At 38.9% G+C, this 21,201-nt stretch overlaps 1 protein-coding gene across 1 annotated transcript in view; it reads right to left on the bottom strand.

Annotated features, from left to right (window-relative positions):
• Window positions 1–4,318: 4,318 nt before the first annotated feature.
• The window catches only part of IVD (isovaleryl-CoA dehydrogenase), a 49,114-nt gene continuing 32,231 nt past the window's right edge, over window positions 4,319–21,201 (bottom strand). The window contains exons 5-12 of the mRNA XM_063289962.1: window positions 16,789–16,882; window positions 15,378–15,514; window positions 14,126–14,222; window positions 12,200–12,293; window positions 10,160–10,241; window positions 9,252–9,356; window positions 6,479–6,551; window positions 4,319–6,230 (exon numbers count right to left, since the gene is read on the bottom strand). Of these exons, the coding sequence (XP_063146032.1) occupies window positions 6,097–6,230; window positions 6,479–6,551; window positions 9,252–9,356; window positions 10,160–10,241; window positions 12,200–12,293; window positions 14,126–14,222; window positions 15,378–15,514; window positions 16,789–16,882 (816 nt within the window). The 3' untranslated portion in view covers window positions 4,319–6,096. The remainder of the gene's footprint in view (window positions 6,231–6,478; window positions 6,552–9,251; window positions 9,357–10,159; window positions 10,242–12,199; window positions 12,294–14,125; window positions 14,223–15,377; window positions 15,515–16,788; window positions 16,883–21,201) is intronic.

Here is a 21,201-nt window from a genome sequence, read left to right on the forward strand (position 1 = left end):
GATGGCCATTCTTGTGTTTTCCAAATTTGCTGGCATATAGCATGCATTATCTTGACAGCATCATCTTGCAAGATTTTGAACAATTCAGCTGGGATGCCGTTGTCTCCTGCTGCCTTGTTATTAGCAATGCTCCTTAAGGCCCATTCAACCTCACTCTTCAGGATGTCTGGCTCTGGATCACTGACCACACCGTCAAAGCTATCCCCGATATTATCCTTCCTATACAGGTCTTCCGTATTTTCTTGGCACCTTTTCTTGATCTCTTCTTCTTCTGTTAGGTCCTTGCCATCTTTGTTTTTGATCATACCCATTTTGGCCTGGAATTTACCTCCAATGTTTCTAATTTTCTGGAAGAGGTCTCTTGTCCTATTTTATTGTCGTCTTCCACTTCCGCGCATTGCTTGTTTAAAAATAATTCCTTATCTCTTCTGGCTAACCTCTGGAATTTTGCATTTAATTGGGCATATCTCCCCCTATCACTGTTGCCTTTTGCTTTCCTTCTTTCTTGGGCTACTTCTAGTGTCTCAGCAGACAGCCATTTGCCTTCTTGGTTTTCTCTTTCTTTGGGATGTATTTTGTTGCCGCCTCCTGAACAATGTTGCGAACTTCTGTCCAGAGTTCTTCCAGGACCCTCTACTAAGTCCAGTCCCTTAAATCTATTCTTCACCTCCACTGCATATTCCTTAGGAATATTAGTGAGCTCATATCTAGCTGATCTGTGGGTCTTCCCTAATCTCTTTAGTCTGATCCTAAATTGTGCAAGAAGAAGTTCGTGATCTGAACTACAGTCAGCTCCAGGTCTTGTTTTTACCGACTGTATAGATGTCCACCACCTTTGGCTGCAAAGGATGTAGTCAATCTGATCTCGGTGTTGTCCATCTGGGGAAGTCCATGTATAAAGCCGTCTCTTAGGTTGTTGGAAGAGAGTGTTTGTTATGCAGAGTGAGTTGTCTTGGCAAAATTCTATCAGCCTATGTCCTGCTTCGTTTTGTTCTCCCAGGCCATGTTTACCTGTAATTCCAGGTGTCATTTGACTGCCCACCTTAGCATTCCAGTCTCCTGTGATGAAAATAACATCTCTTTTAGGCCTGTTGCCCAGTAGGTGCTGCGGATCCTCATAGAACTGCTCTACTTCAGCTTCTTCAGCATCTGTGGTTGGGGCGTATATTTGGATCACTGTGATGTTAGATGGCTTGCCCTGAATTCGAACTGAGATCATTCTATCGTTTTTTGGATTGTATCCAAGCACTGCTTTAGCCACTTTACGATTAATTATGAAGGCTACTCCATTTCTTCTGTGGTCCTCTTGTCCACAGTAGTAGATCTGGTGGTCATTTGATGTGAAGTGGCCCATTCCAGTCCATTTCAGTTCACTGATGCCCAAAATGTCTATCTTGAATCTTGAGAGCTCACCAATAACCACATCCAATTTGCCCTGGCTCATAGATCTAAATAAATAAATACTGTATAACAAATAAATTGAACTATTACTATTAGGTAATTAGTTGGAGTTTGCTTTTATGTATCTATCACCTACTTCAAGCATAGCATACAACTGGGGATGGAGATTGGATGGATGGATGGATGGATGACTTGTACTTCTTAAGACTGTTATACCAGAAAGTTTTTGCATCATTTATAGAGGGATGCTGTTCATTCTGCAATTGTGTATCATGGATTCAGATGTTTTGTGTATATAGATTTTGTAAAATCTTATTAACAAAAATATATCAAGAATGTACAATCTGCAGGCTGCAAGCAGCTGCTGGTGGGACCTGTTCTTGACCTTCCAATGACCTCCAAACTGCTTTTACTGGAGGAAAAGGGGAAGAGAGAAACTGAGAATCACTGCTGTTTTGCTATGGCAGCCACTGAGAACGCAGCCGTTTTTTCTTCCCCTGCTGACGAAAAAAGGGAAGCTTCATTGCTTCTTTTCTTTCGAGAGTGGACTGGAAATTGGAGTGTGAGAGACTACAGGCATGGATATGTGGGAGAAGAGGAGGATGTGTGGCTTATGCATGCTGGTAGTGGAGGGGTTAGGATCTCTGAACCAGCATCTGCTTTAGCTCTAGATCTAAAATGCATGTGCTAGATTGGACTCTGGCTTGCAGTCAGGTTTAGGCACAAAGCAAGCGGCATGCGTAGCAAATTAACATGTTTGAGCTGGTATGTGCAAGTCTCTCTAGTGAGTTCATGGCAAGAACTGGGAACATCCTCATTTATATTTATATGCAGAAGGTGTTAGGATATCTGTTTGATTAGTTGTTAATTTCACAAAAGCGGCAGCTTGTTTGCTTAAAGATCCTGCTTCAAATACTGTCCTCTCCCATCCTCTTTCTGTAACTATCCATTCTGCAGCAGATATTTCCCCATATGACTGATGCTTAAGAATGGTGTATTATCGTGCAGCCCGTCATCTCACTTTTACCCATTTTACCTCCCTGCCCTTCCACTGCTCTGTGCCCTGCATGCACAGACAGGATGCCTGCCTCCTGCTTCCTTCAGCTGGAGAACCAACCAGAGCAGAGGCTTTTTCATTCAGTCTGACACTTGGGCCTCAGCATTAGCCTTTCATAGAACAGCAGGTGCAAGTGGAAAGATCCTAACTCTGCTAACAGTAATCCCCACACTACTTCCCATCTCCACAATACAGTCTGCTCAGCTGAAAGATGTTTTTGTTTGCTCTTCAGTTGTTAATTCCTTTACACCGAAGTGACATGCCTTCCCAATCTTTCTGTAGTGATTCCTCAGAAAAGATACTGTTTGATGTTCTCAAGCTACAGCCATTGCAAGCACCCTGCTCTAAAGGACAAGCCTGCTCTTGCAAAAATTGGGTGAGGAGAGCCATGACCTGCCCGTTGGTTGTCTTTTAAAACAACAGAAGCAAACAACAGAAGAAAGTTCATAAAGACAAATGCAGTAAACAAAGTGTACTAGATTTCATTAAATTATTAAACTTTAAGGTCAGTTTCCTTAATAGGGAAAATGGGAAATTGAGTATATAAATGTATATATGCAATCTAAAATTCTAAATAGTCCTTTAGGCAGGGCTCCCATGATAAAATGCTGGTTCAAATACAGAAAGACTTCTTAGCTTTTTGTGTAATTGTCCATCTAGCCTTGCAGTACCAAATATTTGGTACGTCAGGTATCTTACAAACTGATTATCATTTGGACAACCATACTTGCTCTCGTAAGCAAAACAAGGAGCACAACTTGCCTCACATGGTTAGGATCAGCCTACTACTTTTGAAACAATATAATTATATGCTTTAGGCGAGACAATTAAAAGCTCTTGTGGGACAAGACATTAGATTAAATGATGTGCAGGCAATATTCTAGCCATTTCTTTATTTGGGACTTTTCTATCTCCTTTCTACAGTAGTATCAAAACCATGATTTATATGTATTTTAGCATTGTACCAATATAAATTGGTTGATTAGACAGTATCATAAACACTAAGTTTGTGATCAGTTTGTGAAGTACAGAGAACTCACTAGATATTTTAAAAACAGATGAACTCTGGTAGCTCACTTTTATCTGCTAGTAGTATATTCTGGAAGAGTGATTCAGAATCTTGTTTGAGGATTTTAGTGCTACACTAAATCACAAGCAAGGAACTCATTCATGTGATGGGCTACAAATTTTGCCTGTGAGCTAGCAAATTACCCAACATCGACCTGTACCTTAAAATGCATTTATAGGCCAAAGGACCTGCTGCATATGTTGTATAAAACCAGGTGAGAAACTAAAAATACTAAATACAGTAGATGACACTGTTAACTCCTTACGTCCCTATCATCTTGAACACAATTATTATGATGGAGTATCATGTGAAATATGGCACAACTTAACCCAATCTACTTATACATTTATTCTAAAATTGGTTGCCCTGTAACAAATAGCTTTCAGGATAATGTACAAGAAAACCAGAAGCCAAACCTCAAATTCGTAGAATAAAAATAAAAGATCTAAACCATGAAAAAGGTTTGAGTTAAATGTATGAATATGCCATGTCTCTCTTGTAAAGTAGTACAATAATGGAGATATTGATTAATTTGACCTGATACAATTTCAAATGATAGTTGAAATCCCCCAGGGATTTAAGGTTTCAGAATCTGCCCAATATTCCAATAACTTTTAAGACTGTAAGACAATATTGAAGAAAGAACAACTTTTGCCTCCACAGGATGAGGGAGGAATCAAGCTTTTGTTTATGATGATGTAATATAAATAAGTGTAGAAAGTTTTTACCTGCCTCCTGCTGGAGGAAACAGAATATGCTAACAATTGATGCATAGACAGAGAAGCAATGTCTTTATTTTATAATAATTTATTAATACTAGTGAGCTTACAAAGCCACCAATTAACCAGCAATTTCCCCAAGTTTTACCACAACAAAAGCAGCTTAAAAGAATAGAAAGGACCCTTTGTATAAAAAAGACCAATATAGTCTTCACAATGACTTATGAAAACTCGCATAAGATTGATTAAAAACCTAGGTACCATGTGGCAAGTTTTGGAACCAGGTTGATTTGAATTATTAATAATCCCTTGGTTATTAATTATATTATAATATCCCTTGGTTAATTGGTTATATTCATTACAGTAGTTGGTTATATTCATTACAATAGTTCAGTATGGGTGATAAAACTCTGACATTATGATAACACTATGATCTTTAAGAAAAAGTGCTGTAATTGATTATTTGAGTTCAACATATAGGAGAAAGTTACACTATTGCACTTCAGAACCCAATTTCTACATTGAATAATTGCTTCCATGATGCATATTTGTCTTTTAATACTTTAAAAAGATGAACCCAAAGTTCATAGGCTCACATGTGATTTGGAAAAACTGTAACTGGATTGTTATGCAATATGTGCCCAGATGATGAGGTCAGATGTGGACAACTTATTTAACTGTACTGGAAACCCTCATCTTCAAGTGTAATATTTCCCTTTAAAATGTTACAAGTTAACATTTTCAGGCATCCTATATACAGCCTGTGAAACATACAATTGCTCCACTGTGATTCTCAAATGTTTTCTTAAGTTAGGCACTGATTTCCAGAATGTAGAATTAATTCAATCAAGTGGATTGCACTGCAATCAAAAATAGGTTAGAACAGCAGGAACAATACTGTTTTATTTACAAGTTGGTTAAGAAGGAAAAATCGGATATGGGTATTTTAAAAAATGTATATCCTGTGCTGTTGGTATAGGTCAAAGATGCCTCCTGGATTTGGAAAAAGAATTAATTACCATTTTTTTTTCTTTAGTTAGATTGGCTGTCTTGTCATGGAGTTTTTGCACCACCTTCTTGAGCTTAATACAGACTTTTTCTTGCCTGTCCCATAGGTATTCTGGCATGGCTCACAACATTGGTCCTATTCCCTACTTGTGATATCCTGTATTAATCAAGGAGAAACTTTAGAAAGATCCAACAATCTCCTAGTCATGCAGCTGCCTCATATTTTAATTGCTTCTGGAGTGATGGATGGTGACACTGTAAATGAATCAAGCATAAAATGGCAGTCCATCAAATAACTGAAAGCTTCATGTGGTGCTAATGTATTTCAGTTAGCACTGAGACAGAATACACAGAAATACTACCTCACATTTTGACAATGTTTTAATAACAGCCTCTTTAATATTCAAAATATACCTAAAATTTCACAAAATACAGTAATAAAAGATCTCCATGTGTTCTGCTAGCATTTTGGAAGTGGGATGCATTAGAACCCCACTAGCTATTTCCATTCATAAAAGTGACGTGTTAGATGGAAAAATCTAGTTCAGTGATTCTCAAACAGGTAATGTTTCAAACTGGATGAAGTCTCAATCCTCTAGAAGACAACTTGATGGCAGCTATTCACATCTCCTACTTGAACTGCCTGTTCTGTTCCACTGTAACTTTAACAGTCACAAGTTCTTAAACAAATTTAGCAGCATAATAATAATAATACTATTAAAAAAGACAAATGGAGGTGGGTATCCTGGTATCAGGTGCAGAACAACAGTTGTGCATGGTTGAAAGTTTGGAAAGAAAAGGCCTCTTGGTCTGAAGTTCAATTCTTCTTTACACCAGTCTTATTAATTAAATGCAGCATTAAATGACCGACCAATAATTATTCTTCGCACCTCGCTAGTCCCTGCCCCAATTTCATACAATTTGGCATCACGCAAAAAACGCCCCATGGGATAATCATTGATGTAGCCATTTCCCCCTGAAATATAAGGAAAAGATCTAAATGTTAAATGAGGGACAGAAATCCTGAAGGTAGATTAAAAGTATGCATGAGCAGAGAGAGCTGGCAGGCTAATTAATGTTAAATTCATTTGAAAAGAAATGAAAATTATAAGATACACAATGGTAATCAGTATAAGATGACAAGGACACAGCTATATAATGCCATGCAAACTTTAAAGATAGTTTGTCTCCTAGTAGAACAGTCACAGATATCTCCACTCTTACCCAAACATTGGATTCCATCCAAAGCAACTTGAGTAGCACATTCTGCAGAATAGAGGATCACTCCTGCACAGTCCTGAAGAAGAAGACAAGATCACTTGCACTGAAACAGAAGGATGCACAGCAATTCTAATTGCAAAAATAAACCAGCAGAATTGCTTATTTATTTCCATATTCCACTTACATTTAAATATATCTAATCATCATAGCGAAATTCATTTTTTCTTATCAGAGAACTGTTGTATACCTGGACTTCTGGAGGAAGAAATGGTGGACCAAAGACAGCTCTGCGAAAAGCAAAGCCAACGACTGCAGTGAAGAATGAAGCATTTTGGTCGGTGACTATTAGAAAGAAGTGGACCAGCTCTCTGAACCTCTCCAGACCAAGAGAGGATGGGAGATCGCCCACAAGTGCTCCAGACAGTTGCTCCTTGTGAGGAGATCACAAGACAGCCGTCTCTGGCCTGTTTTGAGCACTGGGAGACGAGGGATCAGCCATCTTGCTCAAACTGCAGTTGGCACCTTTAAAAGGACACTAAGTCTGCATACTTTTCTGATCACATTTGGAAATTGCTTATTAACTACTTTTCAGCTATTAGAAGCCTTTGGATCGACAAGCCTGAAAACACCAGGTGTTGCCAGGGAAGTCAGCCTTCAATCCTTAATGAAAGAAAATTTTAGCTACAAGCTTAAGAACTTTTAAAAAATTGAAAGAAACAGCAAAAAGCTAATTAAGAGTTTGATTTTAGAAAGTTATAAATGGATTAATGGTCCAGATAATTTTGAAATAAGATTTTGGAATTAATTATAAAGAATCCTTCCCATGGGAAAGCTGGCTTGTTTTGAATTTTTTCTGAGACATAATAGAGATAAACAGTTTTAAAAACTGGACACTAGAGTGAACTAAAGATTTTAATTAAGGGAGAAGCATACACAAACCTGATTAACAACTACAGAATGGTGCAAAATATTATAGCACTGGAAATACTGAAGGACACTTTTGAAAAATGGATTCAGAAGTTAGTATCCACAGTGTCAATAGTGATGTTTGCTTCTATGGATAGACTGTGTCCAAAAGATGTTTTGGAAGAAATGGCAGATGAAGAACAAGTTTTATTTGACAAGACAGAGACAGAGTTGACACTGAAAGTGGATCTACAAATGATAGGCTACAAGAATGACATGGAAAAAGATGTTTCATTGGGCATACAAAGGAAATTGGTTGATGCTTATAAATCAAAAGGGAATTGCAAATAATAAACCAAGAGAGTGACCTGGATAATTCTTTTATATTGGATTTACAAAAGAGGTTTGCTAAAGCTTAGATGAATCTTGTGAGAAGGGGTAAAAAAGAAATGAAAAGAAATCAAGTTCTAAGACATTTCTTTCTTTCTTTCTTTCTGTATTAATTTTACTATTGCAATTATAATCTTTAATAAAACTGTATTTTTTAAAAAGAACTGTTACACATCTGTAACAGTAAGTTCTGAATTTCCATTTTACAAGGTTCCAAAACAAAACCTTTACCTTTTGTAGCTTCCTAAATGGAAACAACTGTCTTACTTACTTGTCATTGAGAAAACAGATGCATTATTGTGTGTATATTCAAGTAAGATCCAATTATTTTTAATACCATGGTAATAACATGACTACAGTGGCTCATGACCTTATCATCACATGCACAGACTATATTGCAACGCAATTTACATGGGACTGTCTTTAGAGACCACTTGGAAGCTGCAATTGGTACAAAATGCAGTGGCCCACATGCTCACTGGTGTTTGCTGGTGAACATATATTATACCTATTTTGTGGTCCTGCACCGACTTCCTGTCAGCTTTTGGGCACAGTGTAACCTACAAAGCCCTTTATGGCTTGGTAGTGGGTTACCTTCAGGACCACATCTCTCTGCTGGAATCAGCCTGACCACACTCTGCTGGTTGTCCCCCATTTTTGGGAGGTCACGGCAGTCGAGGCCTAGAATCATTTTTTTTGTCATTGGGCTGGCCCCCTAGAATGGCCCTCTGCAAGAAGTGTGTTTGGCCCCAACTCTAGTCACCTTCTGGAGGCTTCCAAACATGGATCTTTCCCAGAGGGTGTTTTGGGGGCTGCGTACAGATGCTATCTGGAATGTATGTTTGTGCATTTTATACTGCTGGCTTTTGTAGTTTTTTAAACTTTTCATTATTATTGTTTTTCATACTTTGAGATGCCAAAGGTCTGCATATGATTGCGGCAGAATATAAGTGTGATACATACATACATACATACATACGTGACTTCTTATGCTACAGCTGTAAGTAAAGCCTTTGGTAGATGGGCAAGAAAATATTCTTGCAGTTAAAATGGAAAACAATATTTAAAACATGTTATAGTTTTTGCTTCTCGATTTCCTGTAATACTAATTCTTAACCTCCTCTTAGCAAAACAAAATACAGGAGAAGTTGTGTGGAGATTAAAAATAAAATGAGTAGGCTGGTTGTTCACATTCTGGGAAAGCTCAATCTGTCATTTGGAAAGATGGGCAAAAGTGGTTATTATTTTGAACAGATAATCCATTCAATAATTAGTGAATCAAACATTAAATTGTTGGTTTTTTTAAAAAAAAATCTGCTTTTCTAGTAAGTTAGAGAGTTATGAATTGTTACTGCTTTATTGTGCTTTTATTCTTTTTGTTTCTCAGCTTGAGGTCTATGAATAGAAATATAAGACATAAAAGCTAAAATAAAAGAAAAACAGAGCACCCAATTCCACAAGTATTTCCCCACAAACTCACCTTTGCATTGAAGTGTCCTTGATCACAAGCCTTTGCTACATTATATACATACTGCCGACATGCCATCAACCGGGTGTACATATCAGCCATTTTACCCTGCATCAACTATACACAGCAGTATAAAGAGGTGAAAAAAGTAAAATGTTTAAAGTTATTTTCAAATGTTCTCTCTAAAAACTTGCATGAACATAGCTATACCCAGACTTATAACGGCAGTAAAAAAGGAAAAAGATGTTTTTCTCATTATTGGTGTATAAAAGACAGAAGTAATACATTTCCAGCTGCTGTCTACAAATCAAAATGCAAAGTGAAACAGAAGCAAGAACAACTTATGTTGGATTAGCAAGCCTTAGTGAAAGGTTGCTGAAAGAATAGTTATTACCAGAAGAATATGGAGATAACAGTAGTTGGTCAAAATCCAACATCACTTGAATCATAGTACTTTGTAGGGCCAAAGCACTTTGAAAATCCAAATTCTATTTGTTCTCCAAAAGGGAGCTGTAAACTAAAATAGTTTTTTTATGTATTTATTTATTAAATTTATATGCTGTCTGATTCCCACTACTCTGGCTGGTTAGTGTACAGAGGCAGCATACTGAGCAAATCCAATCCAAATGCTGCTTCTCCCAGACATTAAATTTCAATTTAATGAATATCTTGACATTCTAGCAGTAAAATGCCATATTTTCTTACTTCTTATAATCACCCAGTAATTAAAGTAAGGGGAAAAGTAGAACAGCTTTGTACTTGGTTTCTTAGCATGCAAATATCAAAGTAGCTATGGTGGAAACAATTAAAAGCCAATTAATCCAAAATCTATTTAATAAAGTGCTTATTGATGATCAGATGCTAGCCAAATACTGAATTCTGCCCTGAAAGTTAATTGGTGTCTCTTTCATTATGCTTACCTGGAAGTGGCCAATTTTCTGCCCAAATGCTTCTCTCATATGCAAATATGGAACAGCATGATCTAGGACAGCCTGCATGATTCTGCAAGGGAAACAAATACACTAAAACTTATTTTAAGAATTTGTATCATATCTCTGTAAAGATGGCCTATAAAACTTCAATGAAAAACACTGAATCCAGAACACTTTAAAAATAAAAGGGCATTAAGAAAAATGATATAGATGAGTAGTAACAAGTGATAAAAAGAAACTGACCAAATATTAAGACATCCTAGGACCTACAATGTCCACTTAAGCATTTCAGTATAATAGTATATCCTGGGAAAGGAAACATTGTAAGTTACAGAGCCTAAACAAAACTGCGTTGGTCCATTTCAGACATGTGGTAATTGTAATAGGATGGAGGCTATTGTGATAGCCTTTTCTTCACTGAAGTTAAAAAAAAAAATCAAATATCACACCTTGGGAAAGTCTTCTGAACCAGAGTACAAAACAAAAGACTAAGATGCACAGTTTACCTGGCTAGATAGTATGATCCTTCTTTCCTATGATTAACTAATAATATATTAAATTAGCAAACTTTCAATTTCATCAGGATAAATTAGGGGAATAGAAAAGGTGTTTATGTGCATTAGGAAGGATGAAGGGAATCTTAATGATATATTGATTTCAAATAATTAATATTTATATCTTTAACATATGATGTAAAATATCTCCTGTAATTAAAAAATGATTATGAAGTTGGGACCAAAATGTATTTTTTATGTCTGCTGAGTAAGCACCATAGAAGTACATTTTACTCATAAAAACATTACACAAACTTTAAAAATGCAACACAAAGTAATTTTTGGAAAATGAGGCAAAACAAATGCTGGGGGTGGGGTGGAGGAGGAGGGAATCATAGCTTCCAGCTTCCCTATATAATGGTTCATTAGAAGACTTGGTTTCATGTGGCTTTCATTCTGCTCATGGAATGCTGAACTACAGCATTACTGTATTAAGATTCATTGGTTAGGCAGCAAGCAAGAATTCTGATAGCTTGCATTACTCTGCAGAGAAGAATAAATTAGATGAACCTTATCTTATCCAAATTTGACCTAAAATACTTTATGTTATGGTGTCCTATGCAGGGCTCCTTGAACAGCATGAAGAAATCCAGCACTGGAAAAAGAAGAATGTAGCTGTATTTTAAGGAGATTAGACACCACTTCCCTTTTAATGCATTATATTAGGGGTCTACCTGCATACTGCCTCCTGTCTCCCAGGGTCATTTTTGCACCCCCTTCGCTTTTGGCAGATTATGCTGCCAAAGTTCAGCAGAAAAGGGGCTATGTTTGGCAGCGTGATTTTTCTTTCGATCCAAGCAGTAACATAATTGCACAAATCTCTTAATCTAATCCTTTAAAAATAATACTTAAGGTGACAGTGTCACTTTGGTGGAAGCTCACTCTGTTGATGATCACTGCATTACTTCCATGCCATTCTGCAACCCTTAGCGTATTAAAATAAAAAAAAAAAGAAAATGCAGCCCTTTAATGTTGTCCACCTCTGTAAAAGTAATGGACAGTATAGGACCAGCTTTATGGGCAATTCATGAACTTAACTTCCCCTCAAGTTATTAGAGAAACAGACATTCTATTTGTATGAATTGTCATGTTGGCAACCACCAGAAATGGCACAATTATCCCAGCCACTGTTTTCACATGTCTTAATAGCAAAAATACAACTGCACTTGTAAGTCACTGATTTGTATAAATCACCTCAAAGCTATAAAAATCACAATGATGGTTCCTTTGCTCCTGGAGATAATTAAGGGGGAGGGAAACAACTGTGGATTAGTATAAACAGGTTGCTTAAAAATAATTTTAAAGGTAACGAAACGTAATGTAAGAAAAGTAAAGTAAAAAGACCAATTGAAATGCCAGAATAATTTCTCCTGTGAATAATATGTAATTTTTAATTACATAAAGAATTATTACCACCAACTGAGAGAACTGATAAAGTATGACAATGTTCTCCGAATAATAAACCCATATTTACCCCAGTGGTCCACCAGACAAAACGAGTCTCTCTAGATCCAAGCCACTCATCAACACATAGATTCCTTTACTTAGTTGTCCCAATATATTCTCAGCTTTAAGAGACAAAGAAAAGTTGGTTACTCACGTACCTACAGCACTGGCTCTGATAAGAAATGCACCACATATTGGTTCTATGTAAACATAAGGTATACCAGTGCATGGATGTATAGAGAGTTACATCTTTAACCAATACTATTTTCTAGCAACAAAGACAAAGTACCAGTACAAACCCAGTTTCTTACATACGTTGACAAAAAAAGTAAACCGTTTGCAAGACCTAATATTTGATCTCACTGCCATGGGGGCAAATCAAATTATAAATAAATTAGCAATAATGGAAACCCATTGTGTCTAATCTGGCATCAATTAATATTAAAGACTACTAACAACCTTGTTTTAAAACATACCAAAGAAAGCAGTGACAGTGAAGGAAGTGTACCTGTACCCATTGTTTGTGTCGACATATAACTGTGGAATCACAAGGTGAAACACAGGCCTGAGGAATTGATGTTATTCTGCAATATATACAACTGTGTTATTTGCCTAACTTAGATGTCTTCTCCCCCCACCCCACCTGCATAAGTAAGAAGCACTTGCAAACTGTATATAATGCAATTACGTGGAGTGGATGCATTCTTTGTGAAGTGCAGAAAAAGACCAGTATCTTAATTCCCTGAGTGTATCTCAGAGAATAACCTTGAATAAATATGCCTCCAGCAGAATACAAGATGAGCCTTCTGAATCTGCTGTTGGCCTTTGCTATATTGCCTAAGAATATAGTTCTGTGGATGCTGCCTGGGATCAAAGGAACCTGTGTTACACCCACTAGAGTACAAGTGACACAAAGCCATGAACTTACACAGCTGACAGAGTTGTATCACTAAAATACACTTTGATCCAAGTGAAAGAACTCCAAAAGCTCAGAAAATTACTGGAACAGCTCAATATTGTACAACCATGGAAGTGACCCTGGAGATCAGGGAAGCTTAACAAGAACACTGGCATTTAGTGGTACTGCCGTTCTCTTCCACTGAGCTGAGGAAATGGAGTCTATTTTCACAAAAAGAAATGGCCAGTGCTGATGGAACCTGGGCATCCACTTTACTGCCAATAAAATCTGAAAATTGAGAAGGTGCATTTTCAAGACTCCAAAAATGATCTCTTCTGCAGTTCCTCACCAACATGAGCAAATATGGAAAAGAATGGATCCACAGAGAAAAAAAACCAAGTAAAAGATACTTCTTTTCTTCCACTGAAATCAAATACAGGAAATTGTAATCTCGTATCCTGTGTTGAAGAGTCACTGAGATAAACTTGTTGATGTTAATCATGAGCTGTTCTACTGAACGTTCTTAACATAAACATAAAGAGGCTGGTGGCACCTTAATTATTAACACTTTTAAAATTTACTGAGACATAAGTTAGTGGACCATGTTCATTTCATCAGGCAGTGGAGGCAAGCCCCATGAGAGAGATTTTATGGATACGTGGAGGAATAGGAAGACAAGGAAATGGGGATGGGAATTGGTAGGACTGCTATGAAAGTCAGCTGACAGACAGACTGACTAGAATGGCCATAAATAAACTGTAGGTTGTCCAGTGTTACCTTAAAGGACAATAAATCATTGCCAGGTGAGCAATATGTCCTGAAGAAGGAGTCTGTTTAAGCAAACACTTGTTTTCAGAAAGAGAGGAGGAGGGGGGAAATGATGGAGGGAAGATGAGATTCAGATAGAGAAAGGGTTAGGAATAGACAAGACAATTTTTGACTTGATTTTTTTCAATTTTTTGAATATATTAACATTCAGAAAGATAAACATAAGGAGAGAGAAAGAGAGGAGTTGTCATGTACAGCTGAAAATAGCACCGCTACTGTGTCACTCACCAGGAATCTTGCAGTCCTCAAAGATTAATTCACAGGTATTTGACCCTCTCATTCCCAGTTTATCCAGTTTTTGTGCTGTGCTGAAACCAGGCATATTCTGAAGAAAAGAGGTAGAAAATGCACAGGGAAAACCCTCTTCCATTAGAAGTTAGAAGAAATCACAGTCCTTAAAGCCTCCAGCTGAAGCGTCTGTACTGAATAGGAGCTAATCACACAGAAATGACTCGTGCAAAGTGTATCAATGGCATCATCTGTGTAAAGAAAGATGTCTAACAGCCTACAGAGATAGCAAGTGAAACAGGGACCACAAATTAACATCTATGCACACAATTCTTACTGTAAAGCCAAAACAAGTTTAGCTTTGAGCTAATTTCTCCCCACCCTTGCCCCAAAACCCAAGGTAACATAGCCCTCTAAATAAATTAGGGTTGTCATATAATTTGAATGAAAAGCAGTAATTATGCTTTTATTTGACAGGGAGTTAACCTGCCAGATTTTCATGAGATGTTTACAATGGTTGTATGCTTTCTAGTCAGTGAAATCCAACCCCATGCAAGAAGACAGCTCATACAGCAGACTTTTACCTTCACTTTTTGCCCTGCATAGCAGCCTCTCCCCACTAAAAAAACCTCTTCTGAAGGGCAAGATTTGGAACTATAGAGACCGTTGGCTGTGTCTCTTGGGTCTGATATGAAACGAAGGAACCTTGCTCCAGATTCCTGATTTCTGACGTTCCATTCCATGTGCTTACCTTCTACTCATTTAATGCTGGATCTCCTCTAACTTTAAAAAAAATGTGCATAAGAGTATTTTTTAAAGAACATGCATTCTACCTTTTCCTCTTCCACATTTCTTAAGGTGACCACAATTAAGGCAGCTAAGTACAATTGTTCCAAAAATTTAACCACTCAGTTCAATAGAAGTGGAACCACAGACTCAGCCTATGCATAATCATGTGGATTTACAAGTATAGCATATTCAATTCACGTAGCCTCATACTTTTTTTGGTAGATTTGGTAAACTGACTACTACTGTAGCTTTAGTCTGGCAAGGTTCTGTCTATGTGGTGTGAGCAAATAAAGAACTGAGGTTGAATGGACTGTTTCTTCATCGTTCTTGGGCTGGCCCTGACACTTTCTAACAAATAAGTTCTCTCACATCCAGCTGAAAGGACACAATACCTGTAAATATCCGTAAAATATTCTTACAAGGAAGAAGAAAGCCAGAGCGTTTCACAACCCTGGAAACCTACCTTTTCCACAATGAACGCTGTTATACCTTGAGAAGTTGGGACAGCACTGGGATCTGTTTTAGCATAGACAATTAGAACATCAGCGTCTGGCCCATTAGTAATCCAAAATTTGTTCCCATTCAGAACAAAATAATCCCCTGGAAAGGAAGGATGGACTGCTTAATTCTCTGGTTCACAAAACACCCAACGTCAATGCATTTCCAGAAAGTCTTATACTCCCCAAGACAACTGAAATTTCCATGAGTGTTTATTTTCAAATTCTGGACACATCTTTGCTTTTATGTCTATGTTCACTATATCATTTTTATAGTTGTATACAGAGAATCACGATATAGCTTAGCTCTGTAGCTGGCTCTTTCCATAATCAGCCAGTTCCCTTGAAAAAAGAGTAGAGCTGTCCTACACATACGACACAAGTCTTCAAAGGATTAGTCAGATAGAAGGACTGGCCCACAGGTCAGCGTATCTCAAAGAGTGTGAAGTTATGACTCATTCATACATCTGTTCAATATTTTATCTTCCAACTCTTCCACACAATTTCTGCTTAAAGTGGTTGAAACAATCAGAAACCTGTGTTCCCCATGCCTGCCTTTCAGCAAACCCATGGTAAACCCAATCCTCAAATCTGAAGTAATAGAAAGCAAGTGTGGTTTTCATAAAGACATAGAAATGGAAAGAAAGACATTTAAAATAAATATCCATATACACTGGATGGGTGTAACACCTTTCAAAGTTGAAAGGACTGTATGAACTTCAGCTGGATATACTATAGCACTGCAAGGATGGCTAAAAAATGGGGGGTGGGGTGTTTGAGTCCAGAAAAAACAGGAAATATTTGCATTTGATATTCTTTGCATCCTCCCAAGGAAACTTTCTTCAGCTCTACTGGATATACTCCTGTACTGTTCCACCTCAGCAATGAGGATTTCCTGGCTTCTCCTACTTTGTACCCAAAGCTTGAAACTTGATGGAGCTATTTGAACAGAATGGAATAGGCACTGGGGACAGCTGCAGAAGGGGAAAATCATGGGCACAGCACTCACAATCAATCAGCTTGGATGCAGGTTGACTGATGTGACTGGCAGTGAAAATAGAGAAATTGAGGGTACGGCAATAAAAATCCAGGTTGGATAACAGTGACACAGTGAGCTGCTTTTTTCCTGGCAACAGATGCTTTAGACAGACTCCACACCTGTGGCAGCTCATCAGCCTCTTTTGCTCACCTGCACTTTGCATCAGCATTATCCGTTCTCCATCCCTTTGGCTTGGGAAATGCTCAGACTTACATCAGAACTGGTATTGATAATGTGTGGACACAACAGAATATCTAGGAAAGCTTAACGTGTTAAAGTGGAGGTCCAGGATATCTTTTACAAATATTTTTTTCCATGACATACACAATAATTTTTACCTTTTTTGTCTGCCCTCAGCTTCATGGAGACAACATCAGAACCAGCATTGGCTTCACTCATTGCTAGTGCTCCAATATGCTCTCCACTAATCAACTGGGAGAACAAGATGAAAAAGAAGTATATTTTGCTGCAGTCATTACTGGGTTTTTTTTTACTTATAAAAAGTTCACAAGAATCTGGCTTTCATGCTTTGGGGAACTGCAAATGGTGAGTGGTTATCACTGGCAGAATTCTCCAAATAGCTTTACCAATACAGTGCAGACCATCACATCAAAACAAGAAAGTGTAGGTCTGTAAGATACAGCAAATGAGCAATGAAATGTTGTTGGGAATGGACTTTACAGCTAGGAGATGGGGCCAAGACAAAAGTGTTAATAGTTTTACATATCACTGATGTCCTCTCCCTAACTACCTTTTGAAAACAGGACCAAAAAGGGTCAGAATGTTGAGGCATACTTGAGAAATGTCCAGATCACTGAAAACAAGGGTTTAGAGATCTGAAAAGAATCATGGGTCTGGAACAAGATGCCAAAGTGTCAGGCCATATGTTAAAACTGCAATACTCCTTAATAACACTCATAATAGAATAATAAATAGTGCTCACTTATGCCACCCTGGCACAACAACCCTCTCACCCCTTGCTTTCTGTCCTTTTTCTCTCCCCCGCCACCTTGCCCCAACCTCATATTAAGACCTATTCTTTTTCCAAGCTTGTTCAGTACACTTGAATAAGTGAAGCAATCTGATTACCACTCTACAGATTAATATCACTTTAAGCATTCAATTTAAGACAGTGACATGCTTTGTAAACTTGTACAGTTTTCAAGAAGAATGAAATAGATAAACCATACAATTTTACCCACTTTTTAACAGCATTATGGGTGAAAATAATTTCACTGATTGGAGAGAGGGTAGTATAGTATAAAAAAGATTTTGTTTCATAGAATCAGAATGCAGAAATTGGGCTGTACCTTACCATTCCAGCCCAGAGTTCAATAAATGGAAAACAACTAAGAATTTTTAACTGTTAGAGCGCATTTTCTTTTAAATATCACCAAATCCACCACAGGAAAACTGTCATCCTTATTTAGTTTGTATTTAAAGTATTGTTAGTTCATCAGCTCTAGCACTTGCTATTTAATACAAGGCTGTTTTTAATGAATTACTCTCTTGCAATAATGAGTGCTGACTTGGGGAATGTTGATTTAAATTAAAATAAAAATTATATTCCTATTCCAAGTGACAAATGCAATGGTGCAAATGGAAGATATTTCACTTTCACATCAATTGGGCAGTCATTGCAGTCACCTCACTGCAGTATCAGTGATGAGCACTGAGGGGTAAGAATAGGAGACTAATCAAGTCAAAAGCCTCTTTGTATCAGACATTCATTCTCTTATCCTCTAAATAAGGAAGGGAAAAGCTGTCATCTTCTTCAAGTTCTTCTGTAGGCAGCATGCACATTAGAGCTGCGAACTGTCCTTTCTGATGAGTTAAGAGGAGCAATGTCTAGAATTCTATCTCATACCTACCTCAGAGCTGTAAGGATGGTTTCATAGATGGATAAGCACAACAGACCACAGGTAGAACACCCTCACTGCAAAGGTTAGATCCAATTTCAGTTTTGCAATTGCAGCTCAACCCAGTTTTGAAAACTACAGAACCAGATCACAAAGAGCCTGCAGAAGGGCTAGTAATGTCTAAGGCAGATTCTATGGGGCATCTCCAAAGTTACCACCAAATGGAAATTTTTTGTATGTTAGGGGAAATTTTAATGTTAAATTAAAAATTAAATCAAATCCAGTTTTTGTTGTGCTCATACCCATTTATTGATTTTATTTAGAGGCCACCTGTCATGTTCACTGATTCAATGTAGTTTATACATCGTAACGTTTCACATGCCATGGCGCTGACGCGCGTTTCTGTTTGGGAGGGAGCTGCTGTGAGACCTTGTACCAAGCTCTGTATGTGAAATCAGTACAATGGAATGTGTTTGGGTTATTTTCTCTGCTCAAGGACTTTTCCTGCAGACCATCAGAAACCGTTAGGAGCACCTGGGATTGTGAACTTGAGAAGATTCTACGGGGGGAGGGATTTCATTTGCACCGAGGGTTTTTAGTTTGAATTTGGCGCGCTTTCATCATTCTCAGCTTTCTCTGCGATCCTGCATACTATTCTTTAATAATTCAGATATCTTTGAATTCCTGCTCATGAGTCTGATGGTGTTTTAGAATAGGCAACCATTACATAAAGCTGAGAATCACCAAAGTTGTACCGTTAGCTCCTACCAAGATCAGTCTCTTGTGAGGGAAAATAGTTAACGATGGCTGAGTCAAAAACCACGATGGGGGACTCAAGAAGACAGCTAGCTTGATGCCCAAGTCAACGGTCAAGAGTGGAGAACTGAATCTCACCACAAAACCTTCAGAATCCCAAGACTTGTCAAGGGATGAATCGAATTCCAATCCTGATTCAGAGGAATCTGACAACGGGGAAGAGCCAAAGCAACCAGCAACCAGCGAATTGCTTGCAGAGTTGATCACCTTGGATGAAGTGGGGGAACCCCAACCAGGGACGTCAGGGATGTCCTGGAAGTATCGGTTCCCGCTAACCCCAGACAAAGAATCTACTAAAAGCCCGCCAAAATTGTGAGGTAAATTGTGTGCCCCTATCGGTCACCAAATGAGAGGGGCAGCTGTGGGGGCGGTACATGTGCACCAAAAAGAGTTTTGCCAGCTGCTGCGCCGATGGAATGGATGCACAGGAAACAAAATGGGCCTGCTTAGAAAAATAGTCTTTGACCACCCAAATGACAGTTTTCTTTTGACTGGGGGGCAAGTCAACAATAAAATCCATGGAGATTTCTTCCCAAGGGCGAGAAGGGTCAGCCACAGGCTGCAAAAGCCCCTGGGGTTTACCTGACGGTTGCTTAGCCATAGCGCAGACAGGGCAGGAAGCAACATAAGCCTTGACATTCTTTCTCAATGAGGGCCACCAAAATTGTCGCCGAACCAAATGGAGGGATTTGAGAAAACCAAAATGACCAGCTTGCTTGCTGTCATGAGAACGGGCAAGTATTGTAGCTCGTTGAGAGTCAGGCATGTATAAACGCCCCCCCACCCAAGCCAGGTCGTGCTCAAGTGAAACCTTGTCAGGGTTAGCAAGGAGCCAGGGATCAGATTTCAAAACTGAGACAAAATCTGCACGCAACCCACTAGGCATTTGCGGTTGCCTGCGGGCACGAGAGCGCTGCGCCGGAGCCGTTTGTGAGGGGGGAGGAGGCTGCCCCCGAGCGCGGCTCCGGGTGACAGCGACCAAACCTAATTGTGGCTCTGTTAGCACAGTCCCAATAACATCGGAGATAGGCTCTGCGTCCTGTGGCAATCGGGAAAGTACATCAGCCAAAAAATTCTTTTTCCCCGGGATGAACTTAAGTTGGAAATTAAAACGGCTAAAAAACTGAGCCCAGCGTATCTGCTTTGGGCTGAGACACCTGGGCGTGTGGAGCGCCTCTAGGTTGTGGTGATCTGTCCAAACCTCAAAAGGGCAAGTAGCCCCCTCCAAAAGGTGACGCCAAGCCTCCAACGCAGCCTTAACTGCAAAAGCCTCCTTTTCCCAAACATGCCAGCGCCTTTCCGTTTCAGAAAACTTACGGGAGAGATACGCACAAGGCTTTAAGAGCCCAGCAGAATCTCTTTGCAACAAAATAGCGCCAATAGAAAAATCAGAGGCATCAACCCGAACAACAAAAGGCCGTTCAGGGTCAGGGTGGGATAAAATGGGCTCCGCTTTTTTAAAAGGGTTTTCAATCGATCAAAGGCAGCCTGACAGGCAGGAGTCCAATTGAGCATGGCCCCCAGGTTTTTTACTTTGCGTGTCTCCCCGACCCCCTTGGTGCTCAACAAATCAGTCAGGGGCAGAGCAATCTCTGCGAACCCCTGGACAAAGGACCTGTAAAAGTTAGCGAACCCCAAAAAACTTTGAAGTTGGCGATGGGTGCGCGGGCGCTCCCAGTTGAGAACCGCCTGAACCTTCACAGGATCCATTTCAATGCCTTTGTCAGAAACCCTGTAGCCCAAGTAATCTAAGTGAGACTTAAGGAATTCACACTTAGAAAGTTTAGCGTAAAGCCTAGCTTTCCTGAGCTTGGTGAGAACCTGTTTAACGAGACTTTCGTGCTCCTTCTCAGTTTTGGTATAGATGAGAACATCATCCAAATAAACCAAAACCCCCTTAAACAAATGTTCATGTAACACCTCATTGATCAGCTGCATGAAAACCCCTGGGGCTCCCGCTAGGCCAAAAGGAAGAACCTTATATTGAAACGAACCCAAGGGGCAATTAAAAGCTGTTTTCCATTCATCCCCCTCCCGAATGCGAATGCGATAGTATGCTTCGCGAAGGTCAAGCTT

This window comes from Candoia aspera, chromosome 1 (genome assembly GCF_035149785.1).
Source record: "Candoia aspera isolate rCanAsp1 chromosome 1, rCanAsp1.hap2, whole genome shotgun sequence".
Lineage (NCBI taxonomy): Eukaryota > Metazoa > Chordata > Lepidosauria > Squamata > Boidae > Candoia > Candoia aspera.